The 19,887-nt window shown below is 45.6% G+C and overlaps 1 protein-coding gene across 1 annotated transcript in view; it reads right to left on the bottom strand.

Annotated features, from left to right (window-relative positions):
* Positions 1–19,619, bottom strand: part of LOC126293229 (serine/arginine repetitive matrix protein 1) — a 71,343-nt gene extending 51,724 nt beyond the window's left edge. The window contains exons 1-5 of the mRNA XM_049986350.1: positions 19,577–19,619; positions 16,983–17,188; positions 16,788–16,934; positions 8,985–9,136; positions 4,102–4,419 (exon numbers count right to left, since the gene is read on the bottom strand). Of these exons, the coding sequence (XP_049842307.1) occupies positions 4,102–4,419; positions 8,985–9,136; positions 16,788–16,934; positions 16,983–17,188; positions 19,577–19,619 (866 nt within the window). The remainder of the gene's footprint in view (positions 1–4,101; positions 4,420–8,984; positions 9,137–16,787; positions 16,935–16,982; positions 17,189–19,576) is intronic.
* Between the last annotated feature and the right edge of the window lie 268 nt (positions 19,620–19,887).

Genomic DNA, 19,887 nt, shown 5'->3' with positions numbered 1-19,887 from the left:
AGAAGAACGTAACTCCAAAGAAATCAGGTGCTGACAGATGTGAATATTACCAAACTGTCAGAATAATAAACCATAGTTGCAAAATAGTAACACTAATTCCTTGCAGATGAATGGAAAAACTAGTAGAAGCAAACCTCAGGGAAGATCAGTTTGGATTTTGGAGAAATGGAGGTACACGCAGGGTAATAATGACCCTATCTTAGAAGATAGGTTAACGAAACGCAAACCTAAGTTTGTAGCATTTGTAGACTTAGAGGAAGGTTTCGATTATTATGATTCGTATACGCTCTCTGAAATTAAGAAGGAAGCAGGGGTCAGACGTACGAAAAACATGTACAGAAACCAGACGGCAGTCACAAGGGTCGAGGGGCATGAAAGGAAGGCCATAGTAGACAGTGGGGCGAAACAGAGTTGTAGCCTATCCCTGATGTTATTTATTATGTACACTGAACGGCAGTGAAGAAAACAAAAGAAAAATTTGAAATTTGAAATTAATGTTACAGGGATAATAAATGAAAACGTTGAGGTTTCCCAATGATACTGTAATTCTGTCAGAGGCAGCAACGGACTTAGAGGAGCATTTGAAAGGAGCGTAAAGTATCTTGAAAGGAGCTTAGAAGATGAACATCAACAAAAGCAAAATGAGGATGGTGGAATGTAAACTAAATCAGGTGACGATAAAGGGATTACAATACGAAACGAGTCACTTAAAGTAGTAGATGAGGTTTGCTATTTGGGCAGCACAATAACTGATGATGGCCGGAGTAGCGAGGATATATAATGTAGACTTTCAATGGCAAGAAAAACATTTCTGAAGAAGAGAAAATAGTTAACATCGAAAATAGATTGAAATGTTTGAAAGCCTTTTCTGAAAGTAACTGTATGGCGTGTAGCCATATATGGAAGCGAAACATGGACGATAAACAGTTTAGACAAAAAGAGAAAAACTTTCGAACTGTGCTGCTCCAGAAGAATGCAGAAGATTAGATGGGTAGATGGTTCAAATGGCTCTGAGCACTATGGGACTCAACTGCTGTGGTCACTAGTCCCCTAGAACTTAGAACTACTTAAACCTAACTAACCTAAGGACATCACACACGTCCATGCCCGAGGCAGGATTCGAACCTGCTACCGTAGCAGTCGCACGGCTCCGGACTGCGCGCCTAGAACCGCGAGACCACCGCAGCCGGCAGATGGGTAGACAATGTAACTAGTGGTGAGGTACTGAACAGAACTTGGGAGGAAAGAATTTTGTGGCACAACTTAACTAGAAGACGGGATCGCTTGAAAGGACACACACTGATACATCAAGGGATCGCCAATTTACTATTAGAGGGAAGTATTGGAGCGGTGGAGGGGGGGGGGGGGGGGGTTATATGGGATAGAGTAGTATGGAGAGCTGCATCAAATCAGTTTTTTGACTGGACAACATTAACAACAACTACTACTACTATTACTATTACTACTACTACTAATACTGGTAAATAAAAGATGTGGATCCGAAAAATATCTGTTTCCGATGGATTCTGCACAGTTGTAGCTAAGCTTAAACACTGGTCGTCTCAAATGGTATAAGAGAATAAATGAGAAAATCGACGGAGGAAACGCAAACTCCATACGCAACGCCGTAACGCTAAATGGAACGTATTCGTAGTAGCCGAAATTAAGAAGCAATCAACTGCTGTGTGTTGCAACAAAAGCCAAGAAAAGTGATTCTTCTACGAAGCACTCCCATGAGTATGATCCACTCTTTCTTTGATACTTCTGCATACGGTCCTACTATTCTCACAGAGTATTGAAGAACAGTTAATTCTGAAAGTTGTACAACCATTTGTTTGTCACAAGTGGTTGACAAAATCAGGGAACTCAAACGAAAACATCTCCCCGTTATTTCTCAAGTCGTTGCCATTTCTCATACAGTACATGAAGAAATTCATTTTTTGGTAGAGAAAAAAATGAACTTCATTTTTGATTAGCCATAGTGGATTAATCGCGTTACAACTTATTTTACCTGGATATTGATTTTCGTCAGTTGTTAGTATCTTCCGCAAGAAACCAACGCCAGAGTGGGGAAAAAAGTTTCCAGAATTTAATGAAACACATGCAACATTTTCCTAATGTACTGTCCAGTGTTCTGGGAATATTCTGAAAACTAACGGATTTCATCTAGAAAACAGTGCTTTTTGCACTTTTTGTGGAAACTCAATGGACATTCCTTCCAATCGACATTTCTGTTGAGCAATTATGTCCACCTCCATAGTTCCATTACATTTCAGATATAACTAATATGCTTTCAGAATGAATTTCTCGCTCTGCAGCAGAGTTTGCGATGATATGAAACTTGCTGGCAGATTGAAACTATGTACTAGGCCCGGACTCGTATCTGGGACCTTTGTGTTACACATGGAACACTTGTGCTGCAGAATGAAAATTCATTCTGGAAATAATCCTCCAGGCTGTAGCTAATCCACGGTCTTGCAAGGTATGCTGGATTACTACTGTGAAGCTAGGAAGGTAACAGGTGTGCAACTGCGAAGGTACAGCAGCGAGGGCGGATTGCGAATCGTGCTTGGTTAACTCACTCGGTCGAGTGCTAGCCAATGAAAAGAAAAGGTCACAGGTTCAGACATTGTGTGCCGAACTTTTAATCTGCCAGGAACTTCCAAGTAAAGAGATGTTCGACTAAAAGCTGTCTGAATGATAGCTGTTCTACTGCAACTGGTCCAACTTCAACAGTGATTCGACTGGTAGTCATCTGACCAAAAGTTGTTCCACCAAGAGTTGACCCACTCGTAACTGGTCAACCGAAACATATTCATCATTTTGTTTTGCAGCTCCTTGTATTGGCCGTGTCTACAGTTAAAATTATTGGATGTGAAGTCCGCCAGTTATGCAAAACACCATTTTTTCTCAGTAGCGATACAAGTTTCGACACCACTGTGCCATCGTCAGTGGGTTTTCGTTTTCATTTATTCTGCACTGTGAACATTTTTGTTAAATGATTATAAAATTATGTGCACCTTTAGTTCAAACAACAGATCGTTCCTTTTTGTAAATACCTTTACATTTCGTGTGCATGAATTTTCTGGATCACCTGTGCTTTAATCACTACAGGTAGCTTGTCATCTGCAACCAAACGATGTTGATGAGAAAGTTTTTTACTGGGAGTTAACCTATCTTCTAGTTTGTAACGATGTTTTGTGTGGCAAGCACTTCCATTCTCCGAATCATGCTGAGGTGTTGTGATGCACACGTAACTATAACAAGTATTTTCCACAAATAACGTAGTAAAAACACTTTTAACTTCACGAAGACACAGTGTGATAGTGTTTGGTGTTTTGGTGAAGTGAAAAGTGTCTTTACTACGTTATTTATGGAAAATACTTGTTATAGTTACGTGTGCATCACAACAGCTCATAAAGTATGCAGAGAATGGAAGTGCTTGCCACACGAAAACGTAAATAAAAACGAATATAGGCCCAAAAACATCGCGACAAACTAAAACACATTCTAGAAGATAGGTTAACTCCCAGCAAAAACTTTCTCATCAACATCGTTACGTTGCAGATGACGAGATACCTGTAGTAATTAACACAAAAGTGATCCGGAAAATTCATGCACACGAAATGTAAAGGTATTTACGAAAAGAAACGATCTGTGATCTGTTCTTTGAACTAAAGGTGCACATAATTTTATAATCATTTAACAAAAATGTTCACATTGCAGAATAAATGAAAACGGAAGCGAACTGATGATGGCACAGTGGTGCCGAAACTTGTTTAGGTATTGAGAAAAAACGGTGTTTGGCATAACTGGCGGACCTCATATCCAACAACCGAAAAATGTTCGACTGACAGTTCTTTGCTCAAAAGTTGCTCTACTGACTATTGCTCGACGAACAGATGCTCGCCCTAAAGTTCCCTGACCTAAATCTCGTCGACCTAAGAGTGATACGACTAAAAGTTACTACACTGGAAGTTGCTTGAATGATGGGAAGCAAAAGGTATTAGAGTGAAAGTTGCTCTGTTTAAACATCACCCGACCAAAAGCCGTGGCAGACAACAGTTTTTAGGCTACCAGTCAGAGCTGAACGGTACTCACGAGTGTGCGGGGCTGGGGGCAGCGCAGCAGGCGGCGCCATTGGCTGCTGGGGAGCTGTCGTCGTAGCTGTAGGTGTAGTTGTAATTGTAGTTGTAGTTGGAGTAGCCGCGGGGGCGAGCGCGCCGGCTCGGCTCGGGCGTCGCTTGAGGGGCGGCGGCGGCTGTCCTTGCGGCGCCATAGGAGACGGACGCGCCGGCGGAGGCGGCCGGGGGCGGCGGGGGCGGCAGCGGTGGCGGGGGCGGCGTGCAGAAGGCCGTCTCCTGCAGGCGGCACGGCCGCGGCTGCTTGCGCGGCGGCGAGGCACTGCTGCTACTGTGTCTGTCAAGAGAAGGAGGGTGGCCAGTTACTAAGGAATCTGTACGAACACGTCCGACAGAAGACCTTAATCGTATGGCAACTTCATAATGCATGGGACGCAGTAGATCTGTACTGTCCTCTGGAAGATATTTACAGTACTGGCCATTAAAATTGCTACACCACAAAGATGACGTGCTACAGACGCGAAATTTAACTGACACGAAAAAGATGCTGTGATATGCAAATGATTAGCTTTTCAGAGCATTCACACAAGGTTGCCACCGGTGGTGACACCTACAGAGTGCTGACATGAGGAAAGTTTCCAACCGATTTCGCATACACAAACAGCAGTTGACCGGCGTTCTGTTGTGAAACTTTGTTGTGATACCTCGTGTAAGGAGTAGGGATGCGTACCATGACGTCTCCGACTTTGGTAAAGGTCGGATTGTAGCCTATTGCTATTTCGGTTTATCGTATCGCGACATTGCTGCTCGCGTTCGTAGAGATAACCAATGACTTTTCGCAGAATATGGAATCGGTGGATTCATGAGGGTAATACGGAACGGCGTGCTGGATTCCAACGGCCTCGTATCACTAGCAGTCGACATGACAGGCATCTTATCCGCATGGCTGAAACGGATCGTGCAGCCACGTCTCGATCCCTGAGTCAACAGATGGGGACGTTTGCAAGACAACAACCGTCTGCACGAACAGTCTACGACGTTTGCAGCAGCACGGACTATCAGGTCGGAGACCGTGGCTGCAGTTACCCTTGACGCTGCATCATAGACATAAAGTTGTCATGTCACTCAATTGTAAGTCGTTGTCGACAGCGAATTGCGATGGACTTACACCAGTGTGAACATTTACCACCTTACGTCGGACCATAAGGCACCTAACACTACTAAAATTGTATGTCTAGTCCCTTTCATTAAGTAAATGTTCAGTTTCAAAGAGTGTATGAATTTTTGGGGCACCCTGTACATCGAATACATAAATGGGTATTACTTCGAAGAGCATGACACCAGTATACGTGGGCTACGGGTTCTGACGAATCATCGCGTTCGTGTTTGTTTACATCAGTTTTATTCTTATGATGGGCGGATTATACGAGGTATGTCCACCAAGTAAGTTCCATTTCGTTGCATAAAACAAACGTGTAAGGATAGAGGAAAAAATATTCATTGTATTAGAATCTACAACTATTAAACTACTTTTCTAAATAGCTTCCGAAATTTTGTAGCGTAGCACATCTTTTTGTATTTCCTTCTTTATAGAATGTTGCCGCCTGTGTATTCAGCCATGTGGTAACATGTTTTTACAGCTCGTCATCATCGTTGAAGTGTTGACCACCAAGGACAGATTTTAGGTGGAGGAAGAGATGAAACTCGCTAGGAGCGAGGTCCGGGCCGTACGGAGGATGATCAAACACGTCCCAGTGAAAATCTTGTAAGAGTTGATCAGATTCCCCGTGATATGTCGGGCGTTATGGTGGAAAAAGACACCACCTTTTCACAGTAATCCTCGGCGCTTGTTCTGTATTGCTGGGCGCAATTTCGTAATGGTCTCGCAGCAACTATGTGCATTGATTGTTTGGCGTCGTGGTAAGAAATCTTTCAGCAAACTGCCTTTTCTGTCCCAAAAAATGGTGCACATTACTTTTCTTGGTGTCAAGATTTGCTTATGCCTAACCTTCATTGGAGATGAAGTGTGCCTCCATTCCACTGACTGCCGCTTTGTTTGAGGGGTGTCGTACGATACCCAAGTTTCATCCCCCGGTGCCTATCCGAGAAAGAAAACCATCGCCTTCTTCATTGTAGGGTGTCAACAACTGAAGTGCACCGCCCATCCGTTATTTTTTGTGTTATTCAGTATGTATTTTGGATACCCAACGCGAACAAAGTTTTCGAAATTTCAGTTTTTCAGTAACAATTTGATTAATTAGTAGTCGTGAGATTTGCGGAATTTCCATGGCAAGGGCACTAAGTGTAAACTTACGGTTGTGCTTAATCTTCTCTTCAATTGTGTTAACCAGTTCATCAGTAACCACAGACGGGCGTCCACGTCTTTCTTCATCGTGCAATTGATCACATCCTTCGTCAAACAGTGTGACTCATTGAATATCTCAAATCATAGCATTTTGTCCGTAAACCTGGCAGATTTTCCGATAAATTTCCTTTAGAAAACGAATCACAGATCTGATTTCACACGTGGTGGCATTTTCAGTTACGGGTGACATTATAAAGAAGCACTACAAAGCAAACATCGGCAGCAGCAATCTGAAAATGGCGTACATGTCTTCTCCTTGATTCAGAGTAACTGCCGCGCATGCTCGGAACTACGATCGAAGCGCTGCCGCGGATTGAAATAGAAACTGAACTTACTTTGTGGACGACCTACGTAGATATTATTCAGTCATAAAAATTTAACCTCAGTTTCATGGGGAGAGAAGTTAACCCGCCTAGAGGTTATAAGGGAAACAAATTGAGCCCCTTTGTCGGTGAATCCATAAAAACCGTATTAGCTACACTATGTGATCAAAACTATCCGGACACCCCCAATAACACCCTTTTTTCATATTAGATGCACTGTGCTGCCGACTACTGCCAGGTACTCCGTATCAGCGACCTCAGTAGTCATTAGACATCGCGAAAGAGCAGAATGGGAGCTCCATGGAAGTCACGGACTTAGAACGTGGTCAGGTTATTTGGTTCCACTTGTGTCATACGTGTGTACACGAGATTTTCACACTCCTATACTCCTAGGTCCACTGTTTCTGGCGTGATAGTGAAGTGGAAACCTGAAGGGACACGTACAGCACAAAGGTGTAGAGGCCGATCTCGTCTGTTGACTGACAGAGACCGCAGGCAGTTCAAGAGGGTCGTAATGTGTAATGTGTAATAGGCACACATCTTTCCAGACCATCATACAGGAATTCCAAACTGCATCGTCATCCACTGTAAGTACTATGACAGCTAGATGGGAGTTGAGAAAACTTGGATTTCATGATCAAGCGGCTGCCCATAACCCACACATCAAGCCGGTGAATGCCAAACGAGCTTCGCTTGGTGTAAGGAGCGTAAACATTGGACGATTGAACAGGGGAAAAACGTTGTGTGGAGTGACGAATGACGGTACACAATGTGGCGATCCGATGGCAGGGTGTGGGTATGGCGAATGCCAAGTGTACGATATCTGCCAGCGTTTGTAGTGCCAACAGTAAAATTCGGAGGCGGTGGTGTTACGGTGTGGTCGTGTTTTTCATGAAGGTGGTTTGCACCCCTTGTTGTTTCGCGTGGCACTATCACAGCACAGGCCTACATTGATATTTTAAGCACTTGCTTCCCACTGATGAAGAGCAATTCGGTGATAGCAATTGCATCTTTCAACACCATCCAGCATCTGTTCATAATGCACGACCTGTGGCACAGTGGTTACAATAACATCGCTGTAATGCACTGGCCTGCACCGAGTTTCGACTTGAAGCCTATAGAACAGCTTTGCGATATTAAATTTCCACTCTGCAGCGAAGTGTGCGCTGATATGAAACTTCCTGGCACATTAAAACTGTGTACCGGACCGAGACTCGAACTCGGGACCTTTGTCTTTCGCGGGCAAGTGCTGTACCGTCCGAGCTACCGAAGCACGACTCACGCCCCGTCCTCACAGCTTTACTTCTGCCAGTATCCGTCTCCTACCTTCCAAACTTTACAGAAGCTCTTCTGCGAACCTTGCACAACTAGCACTCCTGAAAGAAAGGATATTGCGGAGACATGGCTTAGCCACAGCCTGGGGGATGTTTCCAGATCGAAATTTCCACTCTGAAGCGGAGTGTGCGCTGATATGAAACTTCCTGGCAGATTAAAACTGTGTACCGGACCGAGACTCGAACTCGGGACCTCTGGATAGCCGTCACCTGCAGGTCCCGAGTATGAGTCTCGGTCCGGCACACAGTTTTATTCTGCCAGTAAGTTTCAGCTTTGCGATATTTTGGAGCGCCGACTTCGAGCCAGGCCTCTCCGACCGACATCGATACCTCTCCTCAGTACAGAACTCCGCGAAAAATGGGCTGCCACTCCCCAAGAAACCTTTCAGCACCTGAATGAACGCTTGCCTGCGAGAGTGGAAGCTATCATCAAGGCTAAAGGTACCCCAGTACCATACTGAATTTTAGCATTATCGATGGAGAGAGCTCCGAACTTGTAATTCATTTTCAACCAGTTGTCCGGATATTTTTGGTCACATAGTGTATCATTTGCAGCAAACCGCATAGCTGTGTGTAGCATTGTTCAAAAATGTTCAGATGTGTGTGAAATCTTATGGGACTTAACTGCAAAGGTCATCAGTCCCTAAGCTTAGACACTACTTAACCTAAATTATCCTAAGGACAAACACACACGCCCTTTCCCGAGGGAGCAGACGAACCTCCGCCGGGAACAGCCGCACAGTCCACGACTGCAGCGCCTGAGACGGCTCGGCTAATGCCGCGCGGCTCGGAAATAAATTTTTGTCCTCAGGAAGTGATTTGATAGACAACTGAAATATCAGATGTCGGCCTCGCTGTACGCCTGTGTGTTGCCACGTACCTCCGGTGCCTCCTGCGGTGGTGGCGGTACCTCTTGCGGGGGAAGAGGATGCCCGAGGACAGGAGGCCCACGTCCACCTGGGAGGTGCAGTGCGCCCTGCGGCGCCTCTCAGACGATGACGTCGACGACGAGTGCCTCTGGATCGCCGTCACCTGCAGGCAGTCACACACGCACACACATGCCGTGTCTTAACTGCATAAGGGCTGTGACACGCAGAATGCAGCCGACCATATCCCTTTCCAGTCTGAACACGTTTATTAAGAAAATAGTGAAACAATTTGAATCCTCTGATTCTTTTAGCATATTAGACAACAAAAAATAGATCAATCTTTCACTAAAAGTTTAACAGAAACGCACTATACGATAATGTGGTTAATGTTTCATTTCAGCTTAATTATTCTCCGAGTTTACGTAATGCGCACTGGTGTGCAAAACGTAGGGAAGAAAACAACCTTCGCATGATGTGCCACCGACTAGCTTGATAAAACTTGGACTCCTACACTATACTACAGCAGGCAACTGAAATGTATACGAGAATCGTTCAATAAGTAATTCCCTATTTCTTTTTTTCTCAGAACATATTGCTAAGAGTCAGAATATGGTGACAATATACACTACTGGCCATTAACATTGCTACACCAAGAGGAAACGCAGATGATAAACGGGTATTCATGGGACACGAATATTTTGCTTCCCCCAACTTATACCTTCCGAGGAGATCACGAATGTAAAATTAGAGAGATTCGAGCGCGCACGGAGGCTTTCCGGCAGTCGTTCTTCTGGAACAATAACGGGAGGTGATGACAGTTGCACGTAAATTGCCCTCGGCCACACACCGTTCGATGGCTTGCGGAGTGTGGATGTAGATGTAAATACCACAGTTCATCAACAGTAGTAACTGGCGTATTGTGACGAGCCAGTTGCTCGGCCACCACTGACCAGACGTTTTCAATTGGTTAGAGATCTGGAGAATGTGCTGGCCAGGGCAGCAGTCGAATATTTTCTGTATCCAGAGAGGCCCGCACAGGTTCTGCAACATGCAGTCGTGCATTATCCTGCTGAAATGTAGGGTTTCGCAGGGATCAAATGAAGGGTAAAGTCACGGGTCACAACACATCTGAAATGTAACGTCCACTGTTCAAAGTGCCGTCAATTCGAACAAGAGCTGACCGAGACGTGCAACCAATGGCACCCCATACCATCACGACGGGTTTTACGCCAGTATGCCGATGACGAATACACGCTTCTAATGTGCGCTCACCTCAATGACGCCAAACACGGATGCTACCATCATCATGCTGTAAACAGAACCTGGATTCATCCGAAAAAAATGACGTTCTGCCATTTGTCCCCCCAGGTTCATTGTTGAGGACACCATCACAGGCGCTCCTGTCTGTGATGGAGCGTCAACGGTAACCGCAGTCATGGTCTCCGAGCTGATAGTCCATGCTGCTGCAAACGTCGTCGAACTGTTCGTGCAGATGGTTGTTGTCTTGCAAACGTCTCCATTTGTTGACTAAGGGATCGAGACGTGGCTGCACGATCCGTTACAGCTATGCGGATAAGATGCCTGTCATCTCGACTGCTAGTGATATGAGGCAGTTGGGATCCAGCACGCCGTTTCGTATTACCCTCCTGAACCCACCGATTCCATATTCTGCTAACAGTCATTGGATATCGACCAACGCGAGCAGCAATGTCGCGATACGATAAACCGCAATCGCGATAGGCTACAATCCGACGTTTATCAAAGTCGGAAACGTGATGGTACGCATTTCTCCTCCTTACACGAGGCAACACAACAGCGTTTCACCAGGCAACGCCGGTCAACTGCTATTTGTGTATGAGAAATCGGTTGGAAACTTCCCTCATATCAGCACGTTGTAGGTGTCGCCACCGGCGCCAACCTTGTGTGAATGCTCTAAAAAGCTAATCATTTGCATATCATAGCATCTTCTTCCTGTGGGTTAAATTTCGCGTCTGGAACACGTCATCTTCGTGGTGAAACGATTTTATTGGCCAGTAGTGTACATCAACATGTCTTGGTCATGTCCTGTTTTTCTAGGTGGTCTCCATCACGTTCTGTGGTCGTACGTCATTGTTGTGGAAGAGCATGCATTTACTGCTGGCTGAAGCTCCCTTGCTCTGTACGCGTGGCCATGTTTTCACTGCGTTACTGACACTCTCGTCATCTTCAGAATGTGTTACCCGCAGAGAATCTTAGAGCGGCCCAAAGAGGCGGAAGTCGGAGGGTGCCAGGTCTGGACTGTAGGGTGGATGACGCAATGACGTCCAATCCAATTTAGTGATGTGTTCCCGACTTGTGTGGGATTGCATTATAGTGTTGGAGCAAGATTTCTGCTGGATTCTTGCCTGGTCAAACACGTCGGAAACGGTTCTTGAGTTTACTCTGTCTTCACTTATGCCTCTGAATTAATAGTTGGCCCTCTTGGTATCACGGCAGGCTACAGTAACCAAGCGGTTCTAGGCGCTTCAGTACGGAACCGCACTGCTGCTACGGTCCCAAGTTCGAATCCTGCCTCGGGCATGTATATGTGTGATGTCCTTATGTTACTTAGTTTTAAGTAGTTTAGGGGCTGGTGACCTCAGATGTTAAGTCCCACAGTGCTTACAGCCATTTGACCCTTTCTTGGTATCACATCCACAATCCCAAAAGACTTTCACCACGACTTTTCTGGTACAGGGGTTTCTCTTTCTTCTCTCGTGGTGATTGAGGATGATGCAACTCCATGGACTTTTGTTTCCGGCGCAAAGTGGGGCACCCAACTTTTGACCCCGTAAAAATCTGTAACATAAAAGGCCTGTCCGTCGGTCTCAAAACCCTCAAACAATTAAGATGAAATTGTCTTTCTTTGAATCTTGTGGTCCGCTGTAAGCATTCGTTGAACACGTCGTGGGCGCATCTTTGAATATCCGAGACTCTCGATCGTTGCAGATGCGCTTCCAATGCTGACCGACTACTGTATAGCCAATTTCCCAGGTGTGATTCTCCGGTCGTCACGAGTAATGGCATCCACACGATTCAGCATGTCTGGAGCAGTGGCTGTCACAGGACGTCCCGAGCGTAGCTTATGATGGAGCGCTGTTTCTGCACCGCTCAGCTGTACTCCTATCAACTGCAGCATCGCCATAAAATGCACACAAACATCTATTGATGGTTACCACGGTTTCATTTCTGCACACAAGAATTCAGTAAAAGCAGGCTGTTTGTAACGTGAGTCGTATGTAGACGCCATTTTGACGCTGTACTACGGCTCTGCCATCTGCCACATCGGCGCACAGAACAAATATCAAACGTGAAACATTAACAAGGGTGTTTGTCTATGTACATCTATCAAATGGTTCAAATTGCGCTGAGCACTATGGGACTTAACATATGTGGTCATCAGTCCCCTAGAACTTAGTACTACTTAAACCTACCTAACCTAAGGACATCACACACATCCATGCCCGAGGCAGGATTCGAACGTGCGACCGTAGCGGTACTTATTGAACGACGCTCGTACTTAATGAGTCGAACAGAAATGACGCTATTATTCAAAGACAATTATCACACTAGTCTCCGCGATTTATGATGGTCCCCCGGGCATCACAAAAGGCGGGACATGGTTCTTAACACACTTTACGATTTTTACGGAGAGCAGTGCGAGCTCTGCAACGTGTTTCCATTCCGGCCACAAGCTTCGTAACCAGTTCTTGGTCTAGGGCGTTCAATTCCTCCATCAATGCGGCTGACAATTGCTGGATTATCGCTGGTGCATGGCAGTTATGTCGGGGGAACCGCAATGCCAGTGAATTGGCCTAATATCCTCGCCTTCCGACACTGCTGCGAATCGCACACCATTATCCACAAAAATGTGGTCGCGGCCAAGTGCACCGCTGAAATGACGCGTATGGGGAAGGACTAATGTGTCGTGGCTAGCACACTGGACTCGCATTCAAGAGGACGACGCTTCAATCCCGCGTCCGGCCTTCCTGATTTAGGTTTTCCGTGATTGCCCTAAATCACTCCAGGAAAATGACGGGATGGTTCCTTTGAAAGGGCACGGCCGACTTCCTTCCCCGTCTCTCCCTAATCATATGACCTCGCTGTCTGCTTTGAGCGGTTACTGTCCAGTGTTCAAGAATTTGGTGGTCAGTACACCCATGCAATAATACGGCAAACCATAACACCTGCACCACCAAAATTATCATGGACTATAATGTTCCTAGGAGCATTATGTTTTCCCACGTCTCGCCACAGAAGTCTACGTCCACCATTGTCGAACACGATCGTTTTGGTTGAAATGGCTCTAAGCACTATGGGACTTAACATCAAGGTCATCAGTCCCCTAGACTTAGCACTACCAAAACCTAACCCACCTAAGGGCATCACACACACATCAATGCCCGAGGCAGGATTCGGACCTGCGACCGTTGCAGTGGTGCAGTTCCGGACTGAAGCGCCTAGAACCGCTCGGCCTCAGTGGCCGGCACCATTTTGGTGGTCCGGTTGTCATGGTATGGCGTAATGCTGAATGGGGCCACTGATCACCAAATCGTAATCTTATGGCGAAAGGTGGGAGATAATGACTCAGAAATGATACAGGAGTTGGTCTGTACATCACTGCTCCGGCCGCGGTGGCCGAGCGGTTCTAGGCGCTGCAGTCCGGAATCGCGCGACTGCTACGGTCGCAGGTTCGAATCCGGCCTCGGGCATGGATCTGTGTGATGTCCCTAGGTTAGTTAGGTTTAAGTAGTTCTAAGTCTAGGGGACTGATGACCCCAGATGTTAAGTCCCATTGTGCTCAGAGCCATTTGAACCATTTTTTGTACACCATTAAAAGAAAGGCGTTTTTCGTTGGGACGGAATCTTGTCACGAAATTCCGATCACCAACATTATCCTCCTAATGCGATATATTTTGTTGACACCGACCTACATAGGGAGAAACGACCACCACGATAAAATAAGGGAAATCAGAGCTCGTACGGAAAGATTTAGGTGTTCGTTCTTTCCGCACCCTATACGAGATTGGAATAATAAAGAACGGTGAAGATAGTTCGATGAACCCTATGGCAGGCACTTAAATGTGATTTGCAAAGTATCCATGTGTATGTAGATGCAGATGAACACTGGACTCTAACCGATCAACGCTATTGTTACACAGTAGTCCTTCCTGATGCGCGTTTTCTCAGAGGAGAGCATTCGGCCCCGATTTCACTTTTATGTATCAAAACGCTTGATTACATTTAATAGCTCACGAACGAAACGATATGCTGAGAGTGGACTTGTTCTTTATTTTACTTTTACTTAACACAATGTCACCAAATGCTTATTACCATAAAAATGTGATAGTTTGTACAAATTTATAGCTATCATTTGTAATGCAAAGTCATCGTGGCAGACTGCTTCAGACATTGCGAAAGAGTTTGAAATAATCGTTTCTCTACAGGGTACGTTTTATTCGCTCTGTTTCAGTTCTCCTACTGCATTACTCATACTGTCATGCTGGCGGTTACAAAATGTCTCCCACTATTGCCTGCTGATCATACCCATCGAATCGCTTCTCCAGACCTGATTTTGTATGAATTTTTTGTACTTCTGCCTTTTCTTATTGTTCCGCTCATCAAACGCAAAAAAAAAAACGGAACTCCTGTAGAATCTCTTCATTATCCATCTCTCTGTCCGTTTGTCCGTCTATTAAAACTACTTTTTCTTATTAAAGGGTAGACGTGTCAAGTCGAAATTTATGCCAAATACTAAGATCTATGGATCATGGTGGCGAAAAAAACGTGAACTATGTCAAAACCTATAGGTCACCTGTCGTTGATCTAGAATCATGAAACTAGCCAAGAGTCATGGTTGTGCAGCACAATTAAAGAAAAGCGTAAATGGTGTTGCTAATATACGAATGAACTACAAGAATATGAAAATGTAAAAAGATTAAAAGTTTTGCATCATCTCGTTCCCGACAGTTCCAGAACCTGCACAGAAAATTGGAATACAGACCAACATAAACGTCATTTCCACCCTCTTTATTGCTTATGGAGCCCACACATTGCATGTTGTACCACCATACAGTGAGACCTTCAGAGGTGAAGGTCCAGATTGCTTTACACCCCGGCACCTCTAATACCAAGTACCAAATTCTCTTGCATTAATGCAGGCATACTATCCACAAGTTCATCAAGGCAGCGTTGGTCCAGACTGCCCCACTCCTCAACCGCGATGCAGCGTAGAGGCCTCAGAGTGGTTGGCGGGACACGCCGTCCACAAACAGCCCTCTTCAATCCCAGGCATGTTCGACTGGGTTCATGTCTGGAGAACATGGCTGGCCACTCTAATCGAAGGAAAGTCATTCACAAGATGTGTACTATGAGGGCGCAAATTGTCGTCCATGAAAACGACTCCTTCGCCAATATCCTGCTGATATGGTTGCGCTATCGGTAGGAGGATGGCATTCTCGTATCGTACAGCAATTACGGCGCCTTCCGTGACCACCAGCGGCGTACGTCGGCCCCACATAATGGCACCCCAAAACAGCAGGGAACCTCGACCTTGCTGCACTCGCTGCACTGTGTGTCTGAGGCGTTCAGCCTGACCGGCTTGCCTCCAAACACGTCTGCGACGATTGTCTGGTTCAAGGCATATGCGACACTCATCGCTGAAGAGAACGTTATGCCAATCGTGAGTGGTCCATTGGCATGTTGTTGGGCCCATCTGTACCGCGCTGTATGGTGTCGTGGTTGCAAAGATAGACCTCACCATGGACGTCGCGAGTGAAGTTGCACATCGTACAGGCTATTGCGCACAGTTTGAGCAGCAACATGTCGTACTGTGGCTGCACGAAAAGCATTACTCAACATGGTGGCGTTGCTGTCACAGTTTCTCCGAGTCACAGTCCGCAGGTAGCGGTCATCCACTGCAGTAGTAGCCCATGGGCGGCCTGAGCGAGGTCTGTCATCGACAGTTCCTGTCTCTCTGTATCTCCTCCATGTGCGAACAACATCGCTTTGGTTCACTCCGAGACGCCTGGACACTTCCCTTGTTGAGAGCCGTTCCTTGCACAAAGTAACAACGCGGACGCGATCGAACTGCGGTATTGACCGTCTAGGCATGGCTGAGCTACAGACAACGCGAACTGTGTACCTCCTTCCTCGTGGAATGACTGCAACTCATGTGCTGTCGGACCCTCTCCATCTAGTATGCGCTGCTCATGCATGGTTGTTTACATCTTTGGGCGGATTTAGTGGCATTTCTAAACAGTCCAAGGGACTGTGAATATGATACAATATCTATAGTCAACGTCTATCTTCAGGGGTTCTGAGAACTGGGATGATGCAAAACTTGTTTTGTTGTCTGTTTTATATAATAATCATATGACACTGATTTTGAAATCTGGTTATAATATTACGATTAGTATAACTCCCTTGTATCCCGTAACTTGATATGAAACACTTGTGTAGTAACCTTTTACACACACAGGTAGATAAATGAAAAGACAAAAGAAAATAAATAGTAACTATGGCCTCAGGAGAAGAAGGAGATAGAGAATAAGTAATGTGCCTTCAATGATAGGACATTGCCTGTCTTTTGAGGTGAGGAGGTAGAGGAAGAGTGAGAATAAGGAATCTAGCGACCAGAACCTGAGATTGAAGAGAATTAAGTAGGCAGATGCTCATGGTACGAAGTGTGGTCATAGTGGACACGACGAGGATGAAAAGGTGGGAGAATAGGAAAGTTGGCGACCGTGCCAGGACATTCGAAGTTCAGCGAGTGAAGGGAAGGAAGCCGGGCTCACCTTGGACCTGACGAGCGCAGCGAGCACCGCCGCCAGTTCGGCGTGGTCCTCGGTGGACACCGCCTTGTCAGCGACGGCGCACGCCGCGGCGCCGCCGCCCTCCTCGTCCGTGACGTCACCGCCGCCCACGCCGCCCAAGCGCCACCGCTACGGGGAGCCGCCGCCGCCGCAGCCGCCCCTGCTTCCGCCCCCGGCTGCGCCCTCCGCCTCCGACCCGGTGGACAGCAGCGGCTCGGCCGGGTGCTGGATCATTGCCGCCTCGGCGCGGGGGCGGCCAGCGCGGCCGGCCGCCACCTGTTGCTGGCGCTTGCCGCCCCCACCTGGCGCCGCCTCCACGCGCGGCGGACGGCACAGCCGGCTGTACAGGATGGTCACGGTGTTCCGCCGGTCCGGCAGGCGGGCTTCGCAAGCGAGCGCCAACGCTTCTGCCGGGCGCTGGAGAGGCCTCCAGTCAGCACTCCAGCGGCGACCACCGACACTTCACTGGGAGCTTCTTCGACTGGTCCGGCCACCAAACGAGCAGGTGGCAACGACGCACTATGACAACTTCCACAACCGTGAAGGAAACTGGTCACATACTACGAGATAGAAGCTGTACCCGGTGCAACGGTCTACAGAGGAAAAGTCTCCAAAACGGCATGCATCACATTCTTGATGGCCGCAGTTGACTTCTCTGGCGAAATCTGGAGAACTATCAGGCAGTGAAGACTTGAACCGAGACTTTACAAAACACAACTATCTGCAGTATTTTGGATCAAAGCGTTGCCAACACACTCTACTTTGTACTCAAGAATCCTGTCTCACATTGGTAGTGTAGAGCCAAAGAGTTGCTACAAATATCGTCAACTTCGTGCTACAAACTCAAACAGTCATAATTCCACCGTTTTAAAATTTTGAAAACACCTAACAAATTCCTATTTTGTCAACAACAGACTGTTCGGATATTCAGTTTTTCTACCTGAGGAAGTTCAACAACTGTGTTTTCAGTCTGAAAACAGCTCACTTAGGGCGAAGTGGATTCCAAAACACTGGACAACTTAACTACTGTTGTTTCTTGATGGATGACTTTAAGATGAGTCAGACACAATTACTCTTCCATAACACATTTTTATGAATAGAAAATTTCCTATAGAAGCCAGTAATCCCACGAAATTCTTTACCTCATTTGGATTATTTTGAATCAACAGATATTTACACAGGGAGGAAACATGTACGTTACAGAACTCCAAACAGTTTAGACAGTTTTTCTTAAGAAGCTTGTCACGAAATGATTTAGCAGGCCCAAAATTGCTACAATAGTTCGAATGTCAACCGTCTGCAATATTTCTAAATTTGGTTCATGTCTTTCAATTCTCCTACTATAACTTTTCAAAATTTTCATAAATTCGGGTACAGCCTATGAATCACTTAGGGAAGCAAGCATACAGGTCGTAAAAGATGTTCTGTAGTTGATAGAGTAATTCAATACAGTCAGTCTCAACGCGCTAGGACTTATTTTGTTAATGCTACAAGAGAAATTGCTCACGACCTAAATGTGATATGTGCAATGACCCATACTGTGTAAGTAATTAGTACTAGCACTAGATAGGAACCTTCCAACGTAAATACGACTGTATTTAAATTTAAAATTTTCAGCGGTTTGGGGATTTCTGTGTGTTCCCTGGATTAGTGAGAATGTCAGTTAGCGAAGTCACAGAAAAATATAGGTATTTTACAAATTTACTAATATTCACAAAATTTGAAATTGTACCCCGATAACGAGTGCACATCAACAAATTTAGTTCAGTAGATCTTGGCAGATTCAACACTGCCAGGAAAAATAAAAGTTCTGTACAAATTTAGCTGTGTTAATTCTCTGATATAGTGGGAAACAATTTAATTACAGTAATAACTTTACCTTTTAGCATAACGAGTGACATATGTCTCCTACAATTGAGACTACCGTATCTTACAATTCTGTACTATATGAATGCGAAATGGCAACACTAATTTAAACTTGTCAACAAGGGAGAAAAAAATATGACCCTTTACAGTTATGGCCGGTAGTATATTTCAACAATGCAACACTATGTCGCGATTTCACCTACTTAACACACTTTAATGCTGTAAAATACAACAAAAATTGTATCTAAATAGCGTATTGTTCAGTACAGATTAATCACGTTTCACCTAGATCAAATTCCCAACAAATGTCACTCACGGAAGCCAGTACAGAAAAACTCGTGGTGGTCAGTCAATTAATTCTTCAGATGTTTTTATTGCTTCTGCGTTCCAAAATACGCGTGCAGAAAAAACTGAAAAACCACGACCAATGTATTGCTCTCTGAGATAATTCTAATCAATAGCAGAACTCTATGTAATCATTTTAATAGGAACAACTGTTCTGCACTGATTCTTCAACACGTTCATTTTTGCCTACGTGAGAAAATTTAAAATTAGTTGCAATGAATCTCCAGTTCATTCTGCTTCTAGCAGTCATCACTAAGCGAATGTTATCACTGTGCACTACCATGATGGTACTGCGCTAGTGTCCAGATCCACGATGGCGACCGTGTCCGTCGAGACCCTATATAAAAACAAATTTGAGCAATTGTTTGCGAGTTTAGAATGTGTTCGATTGGGGAAAAAAATAATGTTGTTCTAGAAAAACGTACCGGGGCTACATGTTAGAACACTGAACTTCCCGATTAGTAGTTTGCTGGTCAAAGACGTCAAAGTGTCCCCTAAAGTATGTCACATCTTTGGCACGAGGAGAGACAATACAATCTCTGGATTCTGCCAAAAGTCACCTCTGGCGGGGACTCCCTGTTGATTGGCCTGTTTGGTGGGCATCCCCTGCACTCCTGCGACAGAGGAACATCTTCCGCTGTTCTTCATAGGGGGATTCCTTGAGAGTGCCGAGCGGTTTCCTCTTCTGCGTCCATTCACAGCAGAGCTCTGCTCGGAAAAGTGTGCCCGCTGGACGCCATTACTGGCGTGGAGTTGCCATTGTCGCCAACTTCAGAGTCTGGTGAATTCCCCACAGGTTGCAGAACAGCTTTCACACCTGCTGAAAGAAAAGGAAAATATGCATTTCTTTTGTGCGAACACAAGTATTATC

The sequence above is a fragment of the Schistocerca gregaria genome, chromosome 10 (assembly GCF_023897955.1).
Source record: "Schistocerca gregaria isolate iqSchGreg1 chromosome 10, iqSchGreg1.2, whole genome shotgun sequence".
Taxonomy (NCBI): Eukaryota; Metazoa; Arthropoda; class Insecta; order Orthoptera; family Acrididae; genus Schistocerca; species Schistocerca gregaria.
This window is presented reverse-complemented; position numbering and strand designations above follow the sequence as displayed.